The sequence below is a fragment of the Balaenoptera ricei genome, chromosome 2 (genome assembly GCF_028023285.1).
Source record: "Balaenoptera ricei isolate mBalRic1 chromosome 2, mBalRic1.hap2, whole genome shotgun sequence".
NCBI classification, from domain to species: Eukaryota; Metazoa; Chordata; class Mammalia; order Artiodactyla; family Balaenopteridae; genus Balaenoptera; species Balaenoptera ricei.
Genome location: NC_082640.1, coordinates 37,361,153 through 37,380,235, shown reverse-complemented (window position 1 = coordinate 37,380,235; position 19,083 = coordinate 37,361,153). Strand labels below are relative to the sequence as shown.

Genomic DNA, 19,083 nt, shown 5'->3' with positions numbered 1-19,083 from the left:
TTCGTTTCTCACCATAAGCCATCTATTTGACAAAATACATTCTATGGAATTTTGCCAGAAACTAGTTCACTAGACTAGAATTTGTGATATCTTCTCCTTTTTAATCACTAGTACATTTTCAATCCCCCATTTTTAAAAAACCACACTCTTGTTCTTCACAATGTCTTAAAGATCACTGGCGACAGTTCAGCAATTACACCTACCGAATTAATACAATAATGGCTTTAATTTAAGCTCTATCAACCAAGACCATGAGAACTCAATGGAGAAAGGAAAGAAACTACAGATAAAACATAAAACAGTTAATTTAAGAACTGACCATGAACAGGTCTCAAAGCCTTAGCTGAAATAGTCCCACAAATCCATTATTCTGAGAGAGCTCCCAAACAAGTATACCCTGGAACACTAGTCCTAAGAAAGAGGACCTGTGAGGAAAGAGTCTGATAGTAAACTAGGTTTGAGGAATATTGTTTACACTATCCTCTCCCTTGGAGATTCAGAATTTACAGCCCATGATAGTCTAAACAGTCCACCAACTAAATAATCTGTTTAACTTGGTTTAATCCAGTATTTCTGAAACATATTTGACCACCAAAACCTTTCCTCCTTAATGAGAGGAAATTAATAGAATACACCTCAAAAGTGGTTAAGAATCCACCTGACAATGCAGGGGACATGGGTTTGAGCCCTGGTCTGGGAAGATTCCACATGCCATGGAGCAACTAAGCCCATGAGCCACAACTACTGAGCCTGCACTCTGGAGCCTGCGAGCCACAACTACTGAAGCCCGTGCGCCTAGAGCCCGTGCTCCGCAACAAGAGAAGCCATGCAATGAGAAGCCTGCGCAACGCAAGGAAAAGTAGCCCCTGTTCACTGCAACTAGAGAAAGCCCGTGTGCAGCAACGAAGACCCAATGCAGCCAAAAATAAATAAATAAATAAATAAATTTATTTAAAAAAAAAAAGTGATACAGAAGTCAGCTACACAGTTTTCAAAAGTTCTTCAAAACTATACTCTCCTTTAACACAAAGAATAAATTGTTAGTTTGACAAGTCTATTCATCTCTTCACAGTATATATGTCAAAGTTGTTCATCCAAAACCTGTTTTCTCAATGCCAACTTCATTACACTATTAATCTTTTAAACATAATACAACTTGCTTGAAAGCACTCTGGGGACTTCCTTGGTGGTCTAGTGGGTAAGACTCCATACTCCCAATGCAGGGGGCCTGGGTTTGATCCCTGATCAGGGAACTAGATCCCGCATGCATGCTGCAACTAAAAAAAAAAAAAAAAAAAAGATCCTGCATGCCTCAACGGAGATGCTGCATGGTGCCACAGCTAAGGCTCAGGGCAGCCAAAAAGGAAGGGAAGGAAGGAAAGGAAGGGAAGGAAGGGAGGGAAGGAGGGAGGGAGGGAAGGAAGGGCGGGAAGGAGGGAGGGAGGGAGGCAGGGGGGGAGAGAGGGAGGGAAGAAGGAAGGAAGGAAGGAAGGGAGGGAGGGAGGAGGAAAGAACTCTGGAAACTTCTAGCTAATTTTTCTAAAAGAATATTTAAGCCGTATGTCTCAAAAATCTCAGAAGTTTAAGCTGCCTTGTTCTGAAAAATAAAAATAAAAAATTAAATCTCAGTTCATAGACCAGAGAGTTTGGCAAATTCCAGAGCACATTTCATAAGAGAGCCATTGCTGGTGCTCAATATTTAAGATACTATCCAAACACCAACTAGAGAAAAAAAAATAAAGCAGGAGCTCTACCTCACTCTTCACACCAAAATAAATTCCAAATGGATCAAAGGGTCAAATGTTAAAATTCTTTACATCCTAAAAATACTAGAAGAAAGCCTGGGGGAATGTTTTTGTATAATCTCAGTATAGATAAGGACTCTCTAAAAATGATACAAAGCCCAAAAGCTAAAAATAAAAGGAATAGAGACATAGATGTAGAGAACGGACATGTGGACACAGGTGGGGAAGGGGAGGGTGGGACGAATTGGGAGATTAGGTTTGACATAAATACACTACCATGTGTAAAACAGATAGCTAGTGAGAACCTGCTGTATAGCACAGGGAGCTCAACTTGGTGCTCTGTGACAACCTAGATAGGTGGGATGGGGGAGTGGGAGGGAGGTCCGAGAGAGGGGATATAGGTATACATATAGCTGATTCACTTCGTTGTACAGCAGAAACTAACACAACATTGTAAAGCAATTATACTCCAATAAAAATAAATAAATAAATAAAAATAAAAGATTAGTAAAATCAGATATGTTTTAAAATTCTAAATTATTTTAAACACCTTAAAATCAAAAGTTAAAAGACAAGCTGGAATAATTATTTACTACACATAAATCCAAAGGATCAATCTCCTCAGTATAAAAAGAGCTCTTACATCAGTAAGACCAATAACACAACAGAAAAATGAGCAAAGGATTCTGCCAAAACAGTTGCCAGAAAAGGAAATACAAATGGTTTTTAAACATATGCAAAGATGCTCGGCTGCATGCAGAGTAAGATAATCTGAAAATGAAACTACAATTAAAATACCATTTTCACCTATGAAATTCATAAATATGAAAAAAAAACTTATTATACTCTAGGTCAGTGAAATCATAGGGAAAGCAGCCCTCTCATATATCACTGATGTACATATAAACTGGTACAACCTCCAAAGAGAGCAAACTGACAATATTTATCAAAACTAAATGTAGATACTCCCATTAACTTAGAAATTCTACTTTTAGAAATTCCACTTTTAGAAATTTATCCTACAATACTCACGAGTGCAAGATGGCAGACATACAAAGTTGCTAACTACAACATTACTGATAAGAGAAAAAGCTGGGGGGGAAATGTCCACTGATGGGTTAAACCCATACACTAAAAAAAAAAACTACGCAACTGTGAAGGAAAAAAAATGAAGCACTATAACATATTCATGTGGAATATATTACAAGATGCAAAGCAGAATGTATAGTGCTATCACTTCTATACGAGGAAACAAAAGGGATTTGTATTTAGATGCACAGACTCTGGAAGGATATACAATCATAACAGTGGTTCCATCTGGGGAGATCTGGGTGGCTGGGAAACAGGACTAGGGAGACTTTTTTTTTTTTTTTTTTTTTACTGAATATCCTAGCAGAGCCTCTGAATTAAGTGTCATATCCACATATTACCTATTTTTAAATGATTAAGAAAAAGTTTTAAAAGTTGAGACCAAATCCACCTTAAACACATTTTTGTGGGTAATTCTCAAGTTTTTAAAGAAAGACCCCCAAAGTCAAGCCATTGTCTAGCACTACCTCTTCAAACTAGCAATCATTAAAAAGCACTGTCCAAAGTAACGACATAGTAATATGTCTTCAGGGCAGAAAAACATTTTGTTGTAATAGTCATGTAAGTGGTAAGTAACTTTTTTCTCCTTTTAGCTGTTTTAAAGGTCATCTGAGATGTATGTTATTTGTAATAAAATGATCTGCTATACCACGAGACTTTTTCTATTTAAAAAAATTTTTTTTCAGCCACGCCGCTCGGCTTGCCGGATCTTAGTTCCCCGACCAGGGATTGAGCCCAAACCCTCGGCAGTGAAAGCTTGGAGTCCTAACAACTGGACCACCAAGGAATTCCCTTAAATTTTATTTTTATATCATTTTTCTATTTTTAATGATCATAGGTATTTTCCCTTTTCAATTTTTCCATTTCTAATTTTGCCCCATTCCCTCTTTTTACACTTTAGTTCCTCTGCTTCAATTTTAAAGGAAGACTAATTAATCCTATTCTAGAAAATATTCTTAGTTTTTTATGTTGCTGATTAATGACCCCTAGCAACAGGCTGATGCTTTATACCTTATGGATAAATACCTATCACAACAATAGTATTTCCTTCTACTACAAAAGTCTCCCAATTTTTCTTAAAGCCAGAGTTCTCTCAGTCCGCAGACATCTGCCCCAACAGAAGCCAAGCCCTGGGCTGGCAGCTGCCTCTGCAATGCTCCTTCTGCTTTTTGTTATGATTTCCAATGAGTCAACAGGAAGGTATTCAGAATAAGGAAGAAATAGAGGCCTTGAGGCAGGCCTTTCCTCCACCCACAACACCAAAAAATACAATTCTTGCCAAACAATCCAAGGCAATTTCCAATGCCACTCCTGTCTGCATGAGGTCACTACTGAAAAAACAAGCAATTGGGAAGAAGGAATGCCTTTCTAAGCTGAATCAAAAATAGGTGCCAGAAAGAAGAAAACCAACCAGGCGCTCTCTAGTCCCCCAGAGTCACACTGTATGTAACCATATAACCTCTACTGCATCCATATCCAACTCCAGGAGACCCCTTAGTGAGCAGGAGTTACGTCAAAAAAGTTAAATATACACATTTATCACACACCAGTTATGTTTCTAGACACCTATAAAAATCACTTAGACTTTATGTTTACTGTATTTCTTGTAAGCATTCATGCCCAAATTTTTCATCAATCAGTTAACTGTTACTTATTTATGTCTATCACTATCTTTAGCTCTGCAGTGAATAATAAAAAGTGTAAGACAGAGTCCAACAATTTGTTAGATACAAAAATACATGAGACATGGGACTTCCCTGGTGGCACAGTGGTTGGGACTCGACGCTCCCAATGCAGGGGGCCCAGGTTTGATCCCTGGCCAGGGAACTAGATCCCACATGCATGCCACAACTAAGAGTTTGCATGCCGCAACTAAAGGAGCCCGCGTGCCGCAACTAAGACCCAGCACAACCAAATAAATAATAAATAAATATTTTTTTAAAAATACATGAGACAAATCAGAGAACTGCCCTCATATAGGCAGAGTGGCAGGTAAAAGAGACTGCAATTAGAAGCAGGAAACAGCTCACATTCCCTCACCCACTTGACAGCTAGGCAATTGTTTAATGTCTGGGAACTAGCTGACTTAATTTTGGACTTAAATGCTGTCCCTTTAGTGCCTGTAGAGGTTGACAGCAGTAGTGATGGTGTCACACAGACCTGGGCTTGAACTCCACAGTTACATGACCTTGAAACACATGATACTAACTCATTTTTTTCCTTCTTTAAAATAAAAATAATGCCTATCTACTACAATGTTGCATGTAAAGTACATCATCATTCTGTTTAATTACTGGTAGATACTGTTGCTGTAGTTTATTATTTTTAGAAGCACAAGTAGTACTGCAGTGACAGACTGATCCAGGGAAGAGCAAAGGCTTTGGAGTCTTTGCCAAGCCTGAAATCTGGATCTATCACTTAAGAGATGGGCGAGTCAATCTCTCTGAGCTTTGCTTTCTTTTCTGTTAAATGTAGATAAGAATAAGCACCTCATGGGACTTCAAGAATAGCTAATTAGACAATGCATACGAAGTGCTTAGCACAGTGCCCAGCACATGGTAAGTGCTCAATAAATGGTACTGATGATGATGAAGGAGGAGAGAAGGGAAGGACATTGACCTTGGGTCAGACAGGAAATATTGTATATCATGATGTCCTTGCAAATCGCAGGGTTAGTTTTTGGTTTTGGGGGTTTTGTTTTGTTTTGCTTCCTCTTAGCTGGTGTAAAGGTATTTGAAGTATTGAGGTTTATATAATAAAATACCTTATTGAAAAATAATTCTTCCCAACGTACAATTATAAGAAAAAAAACTTTTAAACATTCAAACTTAAGCAAGTAGACTTTCTCTTTAACATAAACGATTAACCAGATCTTTCATTTATATGTTTAAGATTTTTTGATTCACACTGTCAAAGCACAGGGATCAATGATATTACCAGAAGCTCTGCCAGAAGAAAAATCAAACAGCAGTCCTGATTTGATCAAGTAGGCAATGGGACCTCTGCATTCATGGGGCACTTCACTCAGCTTGCTCAAAGATATGGTCTCTAGGCAACCAAGTCCCAAATTAAACAAACAACACCAGTCATATGAATCACTTCCGGATGGTCTCACTTTGCCTACTAGCACTTTCTTACATAAATACTTCCTGTGAAAGGGTTTATTTAGCAGCCACAATTGGAAACAACCCTGAGTCCATCAAATACCACATGGCTTAAAAATGTTCAAAACAGGTCCTGCTACCAAAAGGTATCCCCATTGCTAAACTGTGAAACTGAAGGAATTATACAGAAATCAGAGACAGATCATCATGCAAAGCCAGAAAAATCACATTCCTAGAACAATGCCAACTTAGGCCCTCAAATATATTTTTACTGTTTTTTCAATTAGCAACATCAATATATATAAACAATTGTTGCTTTGACATTTAAGACTAGAAGAAATATATGCTAGATTAGGTCAAACTAATGGTCCATTTAGCCCACCCAGACTTTCCTAACCTTGACTGGTGGACAATCCAGTTAACACCGATTTCCTATGGTGACATCCACTCCAAGACTTAATGAAAATAAGGGGAATTGGTAAAGTAAACAACTCTCTTGGTTACAAGCTCCTTTTTTCCGTCTGAAAAGGATACTATATGTGTCACACTATTCTACATGAGCTAATCAGAGACCGTTTGATCTATTAACAAGAATAGAGAGGGAAAAGGAGTTAATAGTCCAAAATGAAAACTGCAATAGGACAAAGCAACTACCATTAACAGAACCAAAGAGGAAAATCAAGTTAGTCAAACAGAAGATATATATGTAGGACACATATCTAGAAAGCTGACTTAAACAAAATGAAGATCAGTCATAAAACACTGTGCAGATCTAACCTACCAACAGGCACCCCCAAGACAGAACTACTGAATTAGAACCAATTATTAAAGATATAACAATTTCCTAGAGCTAAAATAAACAAACAAAAAAGATATGTCAAAAAAATAAAATAAAAGTAAATAAAAGTCAAGCAGTATTAATAATCCCTTAAAAAAAAAAAGTTATAAGTCAAGAAGAGTCTCCACAGTACAGGCTAAATTACTAACCCGGTATCAACTCTAATATGTAACATGGGGAAACTTTAAGAAATAAGAATTTTTACAAGTTTCAAATTGTGAAAAAGTATTTTAAAAATGTTACTTTTCATGGAGCTAAAAATCAAACTAGTTTCAGATGTTGTTTCTCATTAATAAGTACAAAAAAATGAAGTCACACATTTCTTCAAGAAAAATGAAGGGAATTCCCCGGTAGGCCAGTGCTTGGGACTCTAAGCTTTAAGAGTGCTTTAAGTGCTTTCATTGCCGTGGGCCCAGGTTCAATCCCTGGTCCAGGAACTAAGATCCCACAGGCTTTGTGGTACAGCACTCCCTACCCCCCACCTCCCTCCAAATAAAGAAATACATTTCACCATAAAAGAATAAAAAGTCTAGAAACAGAACTTTATGTGATTTAATATTTGACATACTAGATGTCAGTTGCTAATAGGTAGTAAAAGATTATTTTTAAGTAATATCAGAATAATTTAGAAACACCATGAAATTTAAAGACTTAGATGCTTAAAAAATTAAATAACTATATCATAGGAAAGTTAACAGAATATAAAACTTCAAATTTTAGCAAGGCCTTACATAAATTAAACTATCTAGATAGATAGAAGAAATTACAAAGAGAAAGATTAACACTTGAACTGCATAAAATTTTAAACTTCCATACAGTGAAAGAATAAAATGGAAAATCAAGAGAAAATGCTTGTAGCAATACCACAGGTTGACACCCATATTATAAGACAGCTCGCGAAAGTCAACATCATGACCCTAGACGACAGACAAATGTCATCAACAACTTGCATAAAATAAAGATGGTACACAAATATATGGGGAAATGTTTACTCTTTCCAGAAATCAAAGCAATACAACTTTTGGAATAAGCCTAAATAAAGTATGGACATTATGTATCCATTGAAAATAGTAATTAAGATGACAATACAGCAATTTAAAAATCTAAATTCATGATTATCACTAACTAAAAATTATATACTCAGACAGTTTTTCCTTTTTCTTATTCCATTCCTTTTTTATTATAAAATTCATGATCATTGTAAAAAGCATTTTAAATATATGGAAAAGCATTAAGTAAAAAGGAAAAGTCTTCTCATACCCTCCAATCCCTAGAGGTATCCTCTGTTTCTGGTGTTTCCTTTCAGACAACAGCTTAAGTATGAAGTGAAAAAACTAAGAGCTACCAACATTTAGAACCTTGAAAGTGCCCAGAAAATTCCCCAGAAAAGTTTATGAATGCCTCTTCATCTTCATATTAAATCTGCTTTTGCCCCAAGGACCAAGATAAAGAATACATTTATCGAGTGCCTACTGTATTTCAGACACTGTGCCAGGCACTTAACCCCCACAGCAACTCCCTAAGATGCACAGTATCTCCATTCTGCAAAGTACAAACTTAGGCTCTACTCCCTAGGTTAAGTAACTTGCAAAACCAGAATCAGAACTTACACCTGCCAAAACTGAAAGTCCTCGTTCTTTTCACTTTGCGTATCTCAAAAGTCAAGATTTTCAAAGACATTTTATTCAGGCTTTTAAAATTTGTTTGACTTCATTATAAGTGTTATGAGATTACAGTAATATGACTTTTCTTAGTTATCACAGCAGCTACTAACTAGTTGACTGCCTAATATATACCAGAAACTGCCCACATTTCTCAACTGTAAATTTTGCTAAGTGTCTCAGCTACACTGTAGAGTCGCTTTTCCTGGCTGCTAGGAACATATCCTCCCATTTGTAACATTGTAATAATATGAAAAAGCACTCTTGGTTTGAATCACTTTTATCACTTTTAAAGACAACCCACTTCTTACCATAGACTCTGTCCAAGGCAGTTGCACTAAGTTTCACAAAAAAGAGATTTTCTATTATTCAACATAGTTTTGGAAGTCCTAGCCATGGCAATCAAAGAAGAAAAAGAAATAAAAGGAACACAAATTGGAAAAGAAGAAGTAAAACTGTCACTGTTTGCAGACGACATGATACTATAATAGAGAATCTTAAAGATGCCACCAGAAAACTACTAGAGCTAATCAATGAATTTGGTAAAGTTGCAGGATACAAAATTAATGCACAGAAATCTCTTGCATTCCTATACACTAATGATGAAAAATCTGAATGAGAAATTAAGGAAACACTCCCATTTACCATTGCAACAAAAAGAATAAAATACCTAGGAAGAAACCTACCTAGGGAGACAAAAGACCTGTATGCAGAAAACTATAAGACACTGATGAAAGAAATTAAAGATGATACCAACAGATGGAGAGATATGCCATGTTCTTGGATTGGAAGAATCAATATTGTGAAAATGACTATATTACCCAAAGCAATCTACAGATTCAATGCAATCCCTATCAAATTACCAATGGCATTTTTTACAGTACTAGAACAAAAAATCTTAAAATTTGTATGGAGACACAAAAGACCCCGAATAGCCAAAGCAGTCTTGAGGGAAAAAAACGGAGCTGGAGGAATCAGACTCCCTGACTTCAGACTATACTACAAAGCTACAGTAATCAAGACAATATGGTACTGGCACAAAAACAGAAACATAGATCAATGGAACAGGATAGAAAGCCCAGAGATAAACCCACGCACCTATGGTCAACTAATCTATGACAAAGGAGGCAAGGATATACAATGGAGAGAAGACAGTCTCTTCAATAAGTGGTGCTGGGAAAACTGGACAGCTACATGTAAAAGAATGAAATTAGAACACTCCCTAACACCATACACAAAAATAAACTCAAAATGGATTCGAGACCTAAATGTAAGACCAGACACTATAAAACTCTTAGAGGAAAACATAGGAAGAACAGTCTTTGACATAAATCACAGTAAGATCTTTTTTGATCCACCTCCTAGAGTAAGGGAAATAAAAACAAAAATAAACAAATGGGACCTAATGAAACTTAAAAGCTTTTGCACAGCAAAGGAAACCATAAACAAGACGAAAAGACAACCCTCAGAATGGGAGAAAATATTTGCAAACGAATCAATGGACAAAGGATTAATCTCCAAAATATATAAACAGCTCATTCAGCTCAATATTAAAAAAACAAACAACCCAATCCAAAAATGGGCAGAAGACCTAAATAGATATTTCTCCAAAGAAGACATACAGATGGCCAAGAAGCACATGAAAAGCTGCTCCACATCACTAATTATTAGAGAAATGCAAGTCAAGACTACAATGAGGTATCACCTCACACCAGTTAGAATGGGCATCATCAGAAAATCTACAAACAACAAATGCTGGAGAGGGTGTGGAGAAAAGGGAACCCTCTTGCACTGTTGGTGGGAATGTAAATTGATACAGCCGCTATGGAGAACAGTATGGAGGTTCCCGAAAAAACTAAAAATAGAACTACCATACGACCCAGCAATCCCACTACTGGGCATATACCCAGAGAAAACTGTAATTCAAAAAGACACATGCACCCTAATGTTCATTGCAGCACTATTTACAATAGCCAGGAAGCAACCTAAATGCCCATCGACAGACGAATGGATAAAGATAAATGGATAAAGAAGATGTGGTACAGATATACAATGGAATATTACTCAGCCATAAGAAGGAACGAAATTGGGTCATTTGTAGAAACGTGGATGGATCTAGAGACTGTCATACAGAGTCAAGTAAGTAAGAAAGAGAAAAACAAATATCGTATATTAACGCATATATGTGGAACCTAGAAAAATGGTACAGATGAACCGGTTTGCAGGGCAGAAATTGAGACACAGATGTAGAGAACAAACGTATGGACACCAAGGGGGCAAAGCGGCAGGGGGTGGTGGTGGTGGTGTGATGTATTGGGCAATTGGGATTGACATGTATACACTGATGTGTATAAAATGGATGACTAATAAGAACCTGCTGTATAAAAAAATAAATTAAATAAAATTCAAAAATTCAAAAAAAAAAAAAAGAGATTTTCATCTATGTCACCATTTTAAGAGTTAAGAATAAATCCCACCCCATACTTCTCCTTGCTAATCATAAATACATGAATGCATCCAGCTTGTAGTCCCAAAGTACCATTAAAAAGCTACGTTTTTTGTGGCCCCTTAATCATACTGGGTCTCATGAAGCGATTAGTTTTCTCATTTGCAAAAGGAAAGCCTGGGTCAATCTAAAAATGATTCTCCTCAATCTCTTAGTGATATTCCTTCATTTGAGAATTCTAGAAGCTGGTGCGCAAGCTTCTAGTTAAACGTCTTTAATTTCTCTTTTCATGATCACAGTGTGCCAGCCTAGATATATCCAGATGTTACTGGAATTCTGATTTCACTTAGAGGAGAGGAGATCTGATGAGCCCATCCTGGAAAATGTTCGATGCCAACAACAAAGACATACGCACAAAAGAGAGTTTGTTCTCAAGAGCTGATTTCTTTCCAAGATACTTTTTCAATTCCCCTAAATTACAGAAGGTAAAGTGCCTCTACTTAGTGTTAAGCTCTTTTTAACATCACATGGTTTTTGACAGCCTCCAGCCAGCCACAGCCTTCACTTTCCACCCCTTGTGGGGGGAGAGGTGTGCCCTGCCCGTGAGCTGGGGTATGGACACTGAGCAGGAGGAAGGTGGCCCATGACAGGCTCAAAAGGGCATACCAGCAAGCCTCTGAAAGAAGGAATCCTAAATTGTTAAACTCGGGGAGTGCTGGAATTAACCTTCCTCCTGTGACCTTTAACCTAACTCAATTTTCTCCCATTTCTAGTACTACTCATACATTCTCCTCCTCTGCAGACTGCCCTCTTCTGCCCTGACTGTTATGTTCTCTTCTTGGTTCTTTTCACCTGAACCTTCTTTCTTTTTTTCTTTTCTTTCTTTCTTTCTTTATTTACTTATTTATTTTTGGTTGTGTTGGTTCTTTGTTGCTGTTTCCGGGCTTTCTCTAGTTGCAGCAAGCGGGGGCTACTCTTCGTTGCGATGCGCGGGCTTCTCATTGCAGTGGCTTCTCTTGTTGGGGAGCATGGGCTCTAGGCACATGGGCTTCAGCAGTGGTGGCTCGCGGGCTCTAGAGCGCAGGCTCAGTAGCTGTGGCCCATGGGCTCAGTTGCTCCACGGCATGTGGGATCTTCCCGGACCAGGGTTCGAACCCGTGTCCCCTGCATTGGCAGGAGGATTCTTTTTTTTTGTTTCTTTGTTTGTTTGTTTGTTTAAAGATTGATTGATTGATTGATTGATTGCTATGTTGGGTCTTCGTTTCTGTGCTAGGGCTTTCTTTAGTTGCGGCAAGCGGGGGCCACTCTTCATCGCGGTGCGCGGGCCTCTCACTGTCGCGGCCTCTCTTGTTGCGGAGCACAGGCTCCAGACGCGCAGGCTCAGTAGTTGTGGCTCACGGGCCTAGCTCCTCCGCGGCATGTGGGATCCTCCCAGACCAGGGCTCGAACCCGTGTCCCCTGCATTAGCAGGCAGATTCTTAACCACTGCGCCACCAGGGAAGCCCGGCAGGAGGATTCTTAACCACTGTGCCACCAGGGAAGTCCCTGATCTTTCTATTACTTCTTCCTGTCCAAGACCTGAGCACCTACCATATCTCACATATTTAAACCTCACCTCTTTCAATTGAGTGAAAATGCTAGTTACCTCTACTATACAACTGCTCCTGAGCCAAAACAAATGTAAAGCCCAATCAGAACAAGCAAAAGGATAAAACTAAACCCACGTTTAAGCATAAATACATAATTTAAGATGTCTTGCTTTATAAAGTCCTTGGTCTGCTCTGCAGCCCTTAGCATAAAACCCTGAATCCTTAGATGATATTTCATTAGACCAATAACTTAATGTCCATATTTAAACTACTCTCCAAACAACAAAGAAAAGCAGAATCTCTATATTTTCTATTTTGCAAGCATTCCCAAAGTGCATACTTTTATAGAATCACTCCTAAATTTTCCCGCTTAACCTCTTAGGGAAACACAAATTCACAACACATTCTCATTTCTCTACATACACTCTTACTTATACTCCCTGTCTGCACACATTTATATGCTCTCCCTCTCTACACACTCTCCTCTCTTCCCACAAAAGAGCTGTTACAGGTACAGAAGAAAATGGAGTGCCCTAGGATACACAATGGGGCCACTGTGCTATAAGGTGGAGCTTTTAGTGGGAGGAGTAGCAGTATTAAAAATAGAACTAAAGAGGGGAACCTTTTCTCCCTTGGATCTCTGCGATCTTTCTTCCTGGCCTTGGAGTGGGTGTAAATTCCAGACCTTGGGACTCCTCCAACTTGGGAGGGGTGGAGGTTATGAAGGAAACAGGATGGGGCCAATCCAAAAAGGCAAAACAGACTTGTGCTAGAGGGTAAAGAGGGGCCCCAGAAGCACACAAGGTACAACCCAGCTCACCAGGGTAGAAGACACAACTGGGAGCTGAAGTCGCAGCTAATAAGGAAGAGCATGTGATTTGTCTGCGGTGCACCTTGAACACTTTTTAGGGGTGGCAGCAGTCACATCAGGTGGCCAGGAGGGACCCCAGTCCTCTTTTTTCAGTATGACATTCCCGGGCTTCTTTTCCTAGCCCTGTCTAGTTGTAAAGTCTAAATAGGTGCTTCCAAAGTTGATTTTCTAATCAAAGTTTTAAACAAAAACAAAAAAATCACTGCACCCAGATTTTATATGATTGCCTCCGTAAAATAAACCAGGCACATTTCCTCGATGCGAGGCCAAAGTGCAGAGTGTACAAAGACAATATGCCGCTATTATGCTCGCCCTTATAACCAAAAGCATGGAAAATAAAGACTATCACAAATGTCTCACTGCCTTAGTTACTTCCTAAGTATGCAGAAGCACCCAACTAAAAAACGTCCCAGGGGATCATGGTCACTGGAAGGATTTTAATGGAAATGGGACATTCTTCTATTCTGGGAAAAAAACACCTGACAGAAAAGAATATGCTCTGGAGTAGATGGAAGTGAAGTGCCCTTGTAGTGCAGCGCTTGAAGAAGGAAATGTGATAAAGGACATCATCCTATTCAGGCTATCATAACCTAGCATAAGGTAGAGTTCTAAAATGTTTTCAATCTCGTTTCTCTACTCGGGGGGACCATCAGAACCACTAGAAGCATTTAAAATATACAGGTATCTGGACCTTCCAGCCTAGATCTACTGAACCAGAATCCCTGTGGTAAGGCCCAGGTAGCCTTTTTTTTTTTTTAAAGTTCCCCAGATGATTCTAAGGTACACACCTGGTTAAAAACCATTCTATAAAATGATGAAAACTATTCTTCAATCAAGAAAACTACAAGTAGACCGTGGACATTCAGGCCTCAGTTTCCTCGCTGAAATGAGATGGCTAAACTAGATTAGTAGTGGAACTGGGGAATTCCCTGGTGGTCCACTGGTTAGGACTCTGTGCTTTCACACTACCGAGTGCATAGGCTTGATCTCTGGTCAGGGAACTAAGATCCCACAAGCCGCGTGGAGTGGCCAAATTAAAAATAATCATAATAATAATAATAATAGTGAAACTGGATTAGTGGTAGCAAGGGGATGTTAGCCAAGATACCCTTTTTAAAAAAGGGAATTTTACTGCGGAAACCCAATATTAAAAGCAGAAAAGCTTTTAACGCGGGGAGGAAGGTAGGTTGAAGCCCTTTTCTCTCACCCCTAGGTCACCCCAACAAAGACACCAAGACTTCACAGAGCCCAAGATGGTCTCTCATACCAGCTACAGCTTTCAAATTATTTATCTTCCAAAACTAGATCTAGTCCATAACTTAAGTAGCAGAGGACATAATATTTTTGTTCACAGGATCCTTACAAACTTTGTATGAGAAACATCCCCCTTTCTACTAACACATTCACCTCCTTTGGTATAACCTTCCATTTAGAAAAACAAGTGTTATTACCATTCTCTCCACCTAAATCATCACTAATCCCCTCACAACCCTCCCCCAATCTAATGGAAGGGCTTTTAGCTCAGAAAAGAAACCCAGATTCAAGAAGATGCACCAAATGCATGTTAGTGGTAGCCCCAGGAATGGAAAGGAGAATGAGACCAGGGAGGTGCACAAAGGGGACTCCAACTGTGTCTTTTGAGAGAAAAGGAAAAAAATCTGAAGGGCTAACATTTGCTAGTTTTGGAATACATGGATGTTTATTGTATTGCTCTCTGGACTTTCCTGTAGCGTTTAAGATTTTCAAAACTAAAAAGACAAAACAAGACAAAAAACAGTCTTGTTTATTAGCACCATTTGAAACATCCTTGATTTTCATTAGACTTTAACCACAAAACCTCTCATTATCCCTTGCTGGCCTTTTCCACCAAAGCTCACTTATAGGATACATGATCTGTAATTACATCTATCTACCCTGGGACTTTGCAAAAAAACACAAGCACCAGAACAAAAGAAATGAACTACTGATAGCAAATCGACACTCTAAGACCACAAGGTCTTAGAGCATCTGAAAAAAGAAAACAGCAGTTGTACATTCACTTCACAAAGAATGCAGAGGACACTGCCTTTGGTAAACAGACTTTGAATATTGCCGAATGGATGGATCCATACCCAGAGTACTACCAAGAGGAGAATGGACCCAATTCATATATAAATCAAAACCAGTGAAGAACCGGTGAAACATTAAGGCCAAAAACGTCAAACCTTAAAATTGTTTTTCTTCCCTATAGCTGGTTGTGCCCAAAACATGCACCATAAGCATAAAACTGAACAACACAAATCTGGAAATTTTTCAGTATACGTAGGTGTCCATCAGACTGTTTCATGATAAACTGCCATCAAGGCTACTTGCTCCCATGAAAAAAATATCCTACCTATACTTACTTATTCCTTCAAACTACCTGCCTCTCACAGTCACACCTACAACACACTCAGAGACCTTTATCTTTGTTCATACCAGATCAGCTCCCTTCTCCCAATCTTCTCTCCAGCCAACCTTTACCTCTTTGCTTCTTCCAAATGACAAAGGTACTCATAAGCCACATTCTGACGTCTCCTTTCATCCATCTCCTCTGCAGTAAGTCTCTCATTATCCAGGACCGCTAAAACATGAAAGAAAGAATGTAAGCGCAAGAATCTGTACCCTTCCTGAGCGATAAAAGAATGCCATAGCATCAAATTCCTGCTAGTCACCTAGAGAGTCAGGGTAACGTGTGGACAGCCGGAGGTACTATCAATACAATTACTTTCCTAAGACAGGAACCATGGGGTTTCAACTATATTTATCCTAATCTTTGTTTAAAAGTACAATATTATGAACATGTACTAAATTTCAGTGTGACTTGAAAAATACTGACTTGAGATTCTGGTCCAAATTTGTGCTGGTCTATCTGCCAGACTCTCTCTAAATGCAGAGCTGTTCATGGTCTTTTTTTTCCCACTCTTTTATGAATCACTAAAGCCAGCAGTCATTGAGAACTAAGTGGCAGCAACTGTACTATGCATTTTACATGCATTCTTTCATGGAAGTCCCACAACAATCCTGTGATTATCACTCCCGTTTTACAAATGAGGAAACTGAGGCTGGTTGACCTTTGTCCCACAGCTAATAAATAAATGGTGGGGCCTGGATTCAACCCCAGGCAGTCTGTCTCAAGAGCCTATAAGATTAACTTCAAAGCAATCTGCTTCCTTTAATGGGCACCCAGGATATGGAATAAATTCCTAACTCCTGGGGTTGGCATTCAATGCCTTTCCCAATTTAGCCCCAACTACTTTTGGTAACTCTTCTCCCTCTCCCTCCTCTCCCTCCCACCACTGTGCACTCCACACCACTCAGTTCCCAACACACACAGCGCTCTTCTACTCTTCAATACCTTAGTTCCTGCTCTTCCTCTCCACGTCCTGTCTCCTGCCCCACCCTGCCCTGTCAAACTACACAGCATCCTGCAAGGCTCTGATCAAATGTCCTATCTGTGTTCCTACTGCCTTCCCCAAGCCCCTCCTCCTCACCCACATTACTGTTTAAGCCTAGTTACTTCACATGGCATCTTTATTTCTATCCCTCCTTATTATCATTAGATAATACACCTGCCCGCCTCTCTGATTAAAACGTTCTTTGAAAGCGGGACCTGCTCTTACTAATCTTTAATGTCACAAACGTGACACGATACCTCCCGTGTAACTGCTCAGTGAAATTATCCTAAAACATAACATTATTCGCAAGAATATAAAATAAAATGGAAAACCTCAAGACTCTAAAGGACTCTCCTTTGGCCAGTGGTAACTATCCCGCCTGCAGTTCAGTGATGTCCCAGGACAGGGACAGAAAATGAGGTTCGGAAAATGAGGAAGTCAGAGGTTTGGGTTTTTTTTTTTTTTTTTTTTTTTTTTCACTTTTGAGATCCTGACGAGGGAACTAAGCCCGAGAAAGCTGAAGTGACTTGTCCAGGGCCGCACCTCTCAGCTAGCCTGGGGTCGGGGAGGTCTGGACCCTGGGTCTACCTCGCAGGCAGCACTCGGGCAGCACCTTCCCAGGAAGCCCGAGCAGAGCCCGCGTCTCGGGTCTCCGGTCCCCGGGACACGCCCTGCACCGTCCTCCTGCCACCTCACCCTAGGCCATCTCCCCAATCTCGGTCGAGCTGGGAGTCGGGAGGCGCTGGGTAGGGCCCTCCAGCCACCGCTCCCGGGACAAGGCGGGGAGGCCGCCTGGGTCCTCCCCGCCGCCTCGGAGACCGAGAGGGCGCGGGCTGCGGGCCTCGCCGCCCGCCACCTCGCCGCACCGGCTCTTCCGGGTCCGCGCGGCCCACAGCCGCCCTGCCCCACCCGCCCAGCGAGCCCCCGGGAAAACGGCGCCTCAGAGGCAGCGAGCCCGCCCCGAGACCCCAGCGCCGCGGAGCCCACACTCACAGCCATAGTGTGGCCGAGCCACACCCAGTCCGTCAACCTCGTCCGCTGCGGACATGGCGGCCGAGCCCGGGTCTCAGCTCAGGAAGCCGCAAAACCTCGGAGGAGCGGGCGGCGGCGGCTGCAGCTCCTGCAGACTGCGCGAGCTGCCCCGGTCCCTGTGGCCCCGCCCCGCGCCGCAGGCCCCACCCGCAGACCCCACCCCAGCGGCCCCGCCCTGCCGCGCCGACCGCAGCGGAAGGAAGGAGGCGGGGCCTGAGCCTCCCGACCCCGCCCCTAGCCCCCGCCCTGCTCCCGCAACGCCCTCAGGAGGCGGAAGAAGGAAGGCGGAGCCTGTCCGCCAGTCGTGCTCGCTGTCAGCGCCGCCCGATGGAGAAGACCCGCCCCGGCCCTGGATCCTTGCCCTCGCCGGTCGCCGTCCCATCTGCACCTCTTCCCAAAGGCCGCCAGTGTCTGTAGCTTGAAATAAAAAACGTGGGCACTTTCACTTACCCTGCCTGCCTAGCCAAACTCTTCTGCACCAAAGGGCTCAAGGAAGGCCTCTTTTGAAGTGGCCCAGTGTGTTCTTGCGGACACATACAGGACCCAAACTCCCGTAAGGGTCCGCACAGCCTGGCAGTCTGGACTCAGCCTTCTCCCAGATTCGCCAGCAGTCGCCAGAGTTGAACTGCTTAACCCCTCTAGCATTTGAGAAGTGGATATGCTAAAGCAGGAGAATTGTGTTTATCCAAACTTCCTTCCCTTAGATTCCTTGCCACTATTCTTTGCAAGTTCTTCTTTTTAGAGGACTCTTTGCCCCTTTTAGGGATGCGTCTTCCCCTTGCAACTTGTGGCCTGCCCTTAAAATATTGGTACTCAATGGAATTCTGTCCTCAGCCGTCTTCCGTTTTTTCTTTGCCCACTCTTTCTGAGTATCTTTATCCACGCTCACCTTAAACTGCTGAAGAGCCCTAAAAATATATCTCAGATCAGACTTTCTAGAAGCCCCAACTCATTATTTTCAGCCGTGTAATGGACATTTTAAACCTGTGAATCCCGCAGACACATTAAAGTTAACGTGTCGAACACTGACCCTGTTCCCGTTATTATCCTATTAATAGTGCTCAGTTCGCAGTCGGGACACACCAGGCTCCTTGTCTCACGCCCAACGTGCAATCGGTATTATTACTGAAGTGTCTAGCTTTTGTGTCTACCTCCACTGTGATTACATCATCTCCGCTCTCCCTTCTGCCAACCAACTCCCCGCAGTCACCCGCGTGTTCTTTCTAAAGTGCAAATACGGTCGTGTTCTTCCTTTTCATAGTCTTTTCCTAATATTTCCTTCAGGATATGGT

General features: G+C 41.0%; 1 protein-coding gene across 1 annotated transcript in view; it reads right to left on the bottom strand.

Annotated features, from left to right (window-relative positions):
- Positions 1 to 17,910, bottom strand: part of IQGAP1 (IQ motif containing GTPase activating protein 1) — a 100,540-nt gene extending 82,630 nt beyond the window's left edge. The window contains exons 1-2 of the mRNA XM_059912417.1: positions 17,753 to 17,910; positions 15,846 to 15,945 (exon numbers count right to left, since the gene is read on the bottom strand). Of these exons, the coding sequence (XP_059768400.1) occupies positions 15,846 to 15,945; positions 17,753 to 17,807 (155 nt within the window). The 5' untranslated portion in view covers positions 17,808 to 17,910. The remainder of the gene's footprint in view (positions 1 to 15,845; positions 15,946 to 17,752) is intronic.
- Positions 17,911 to 19,083: the final 1,173 nt, after the last annotated feature.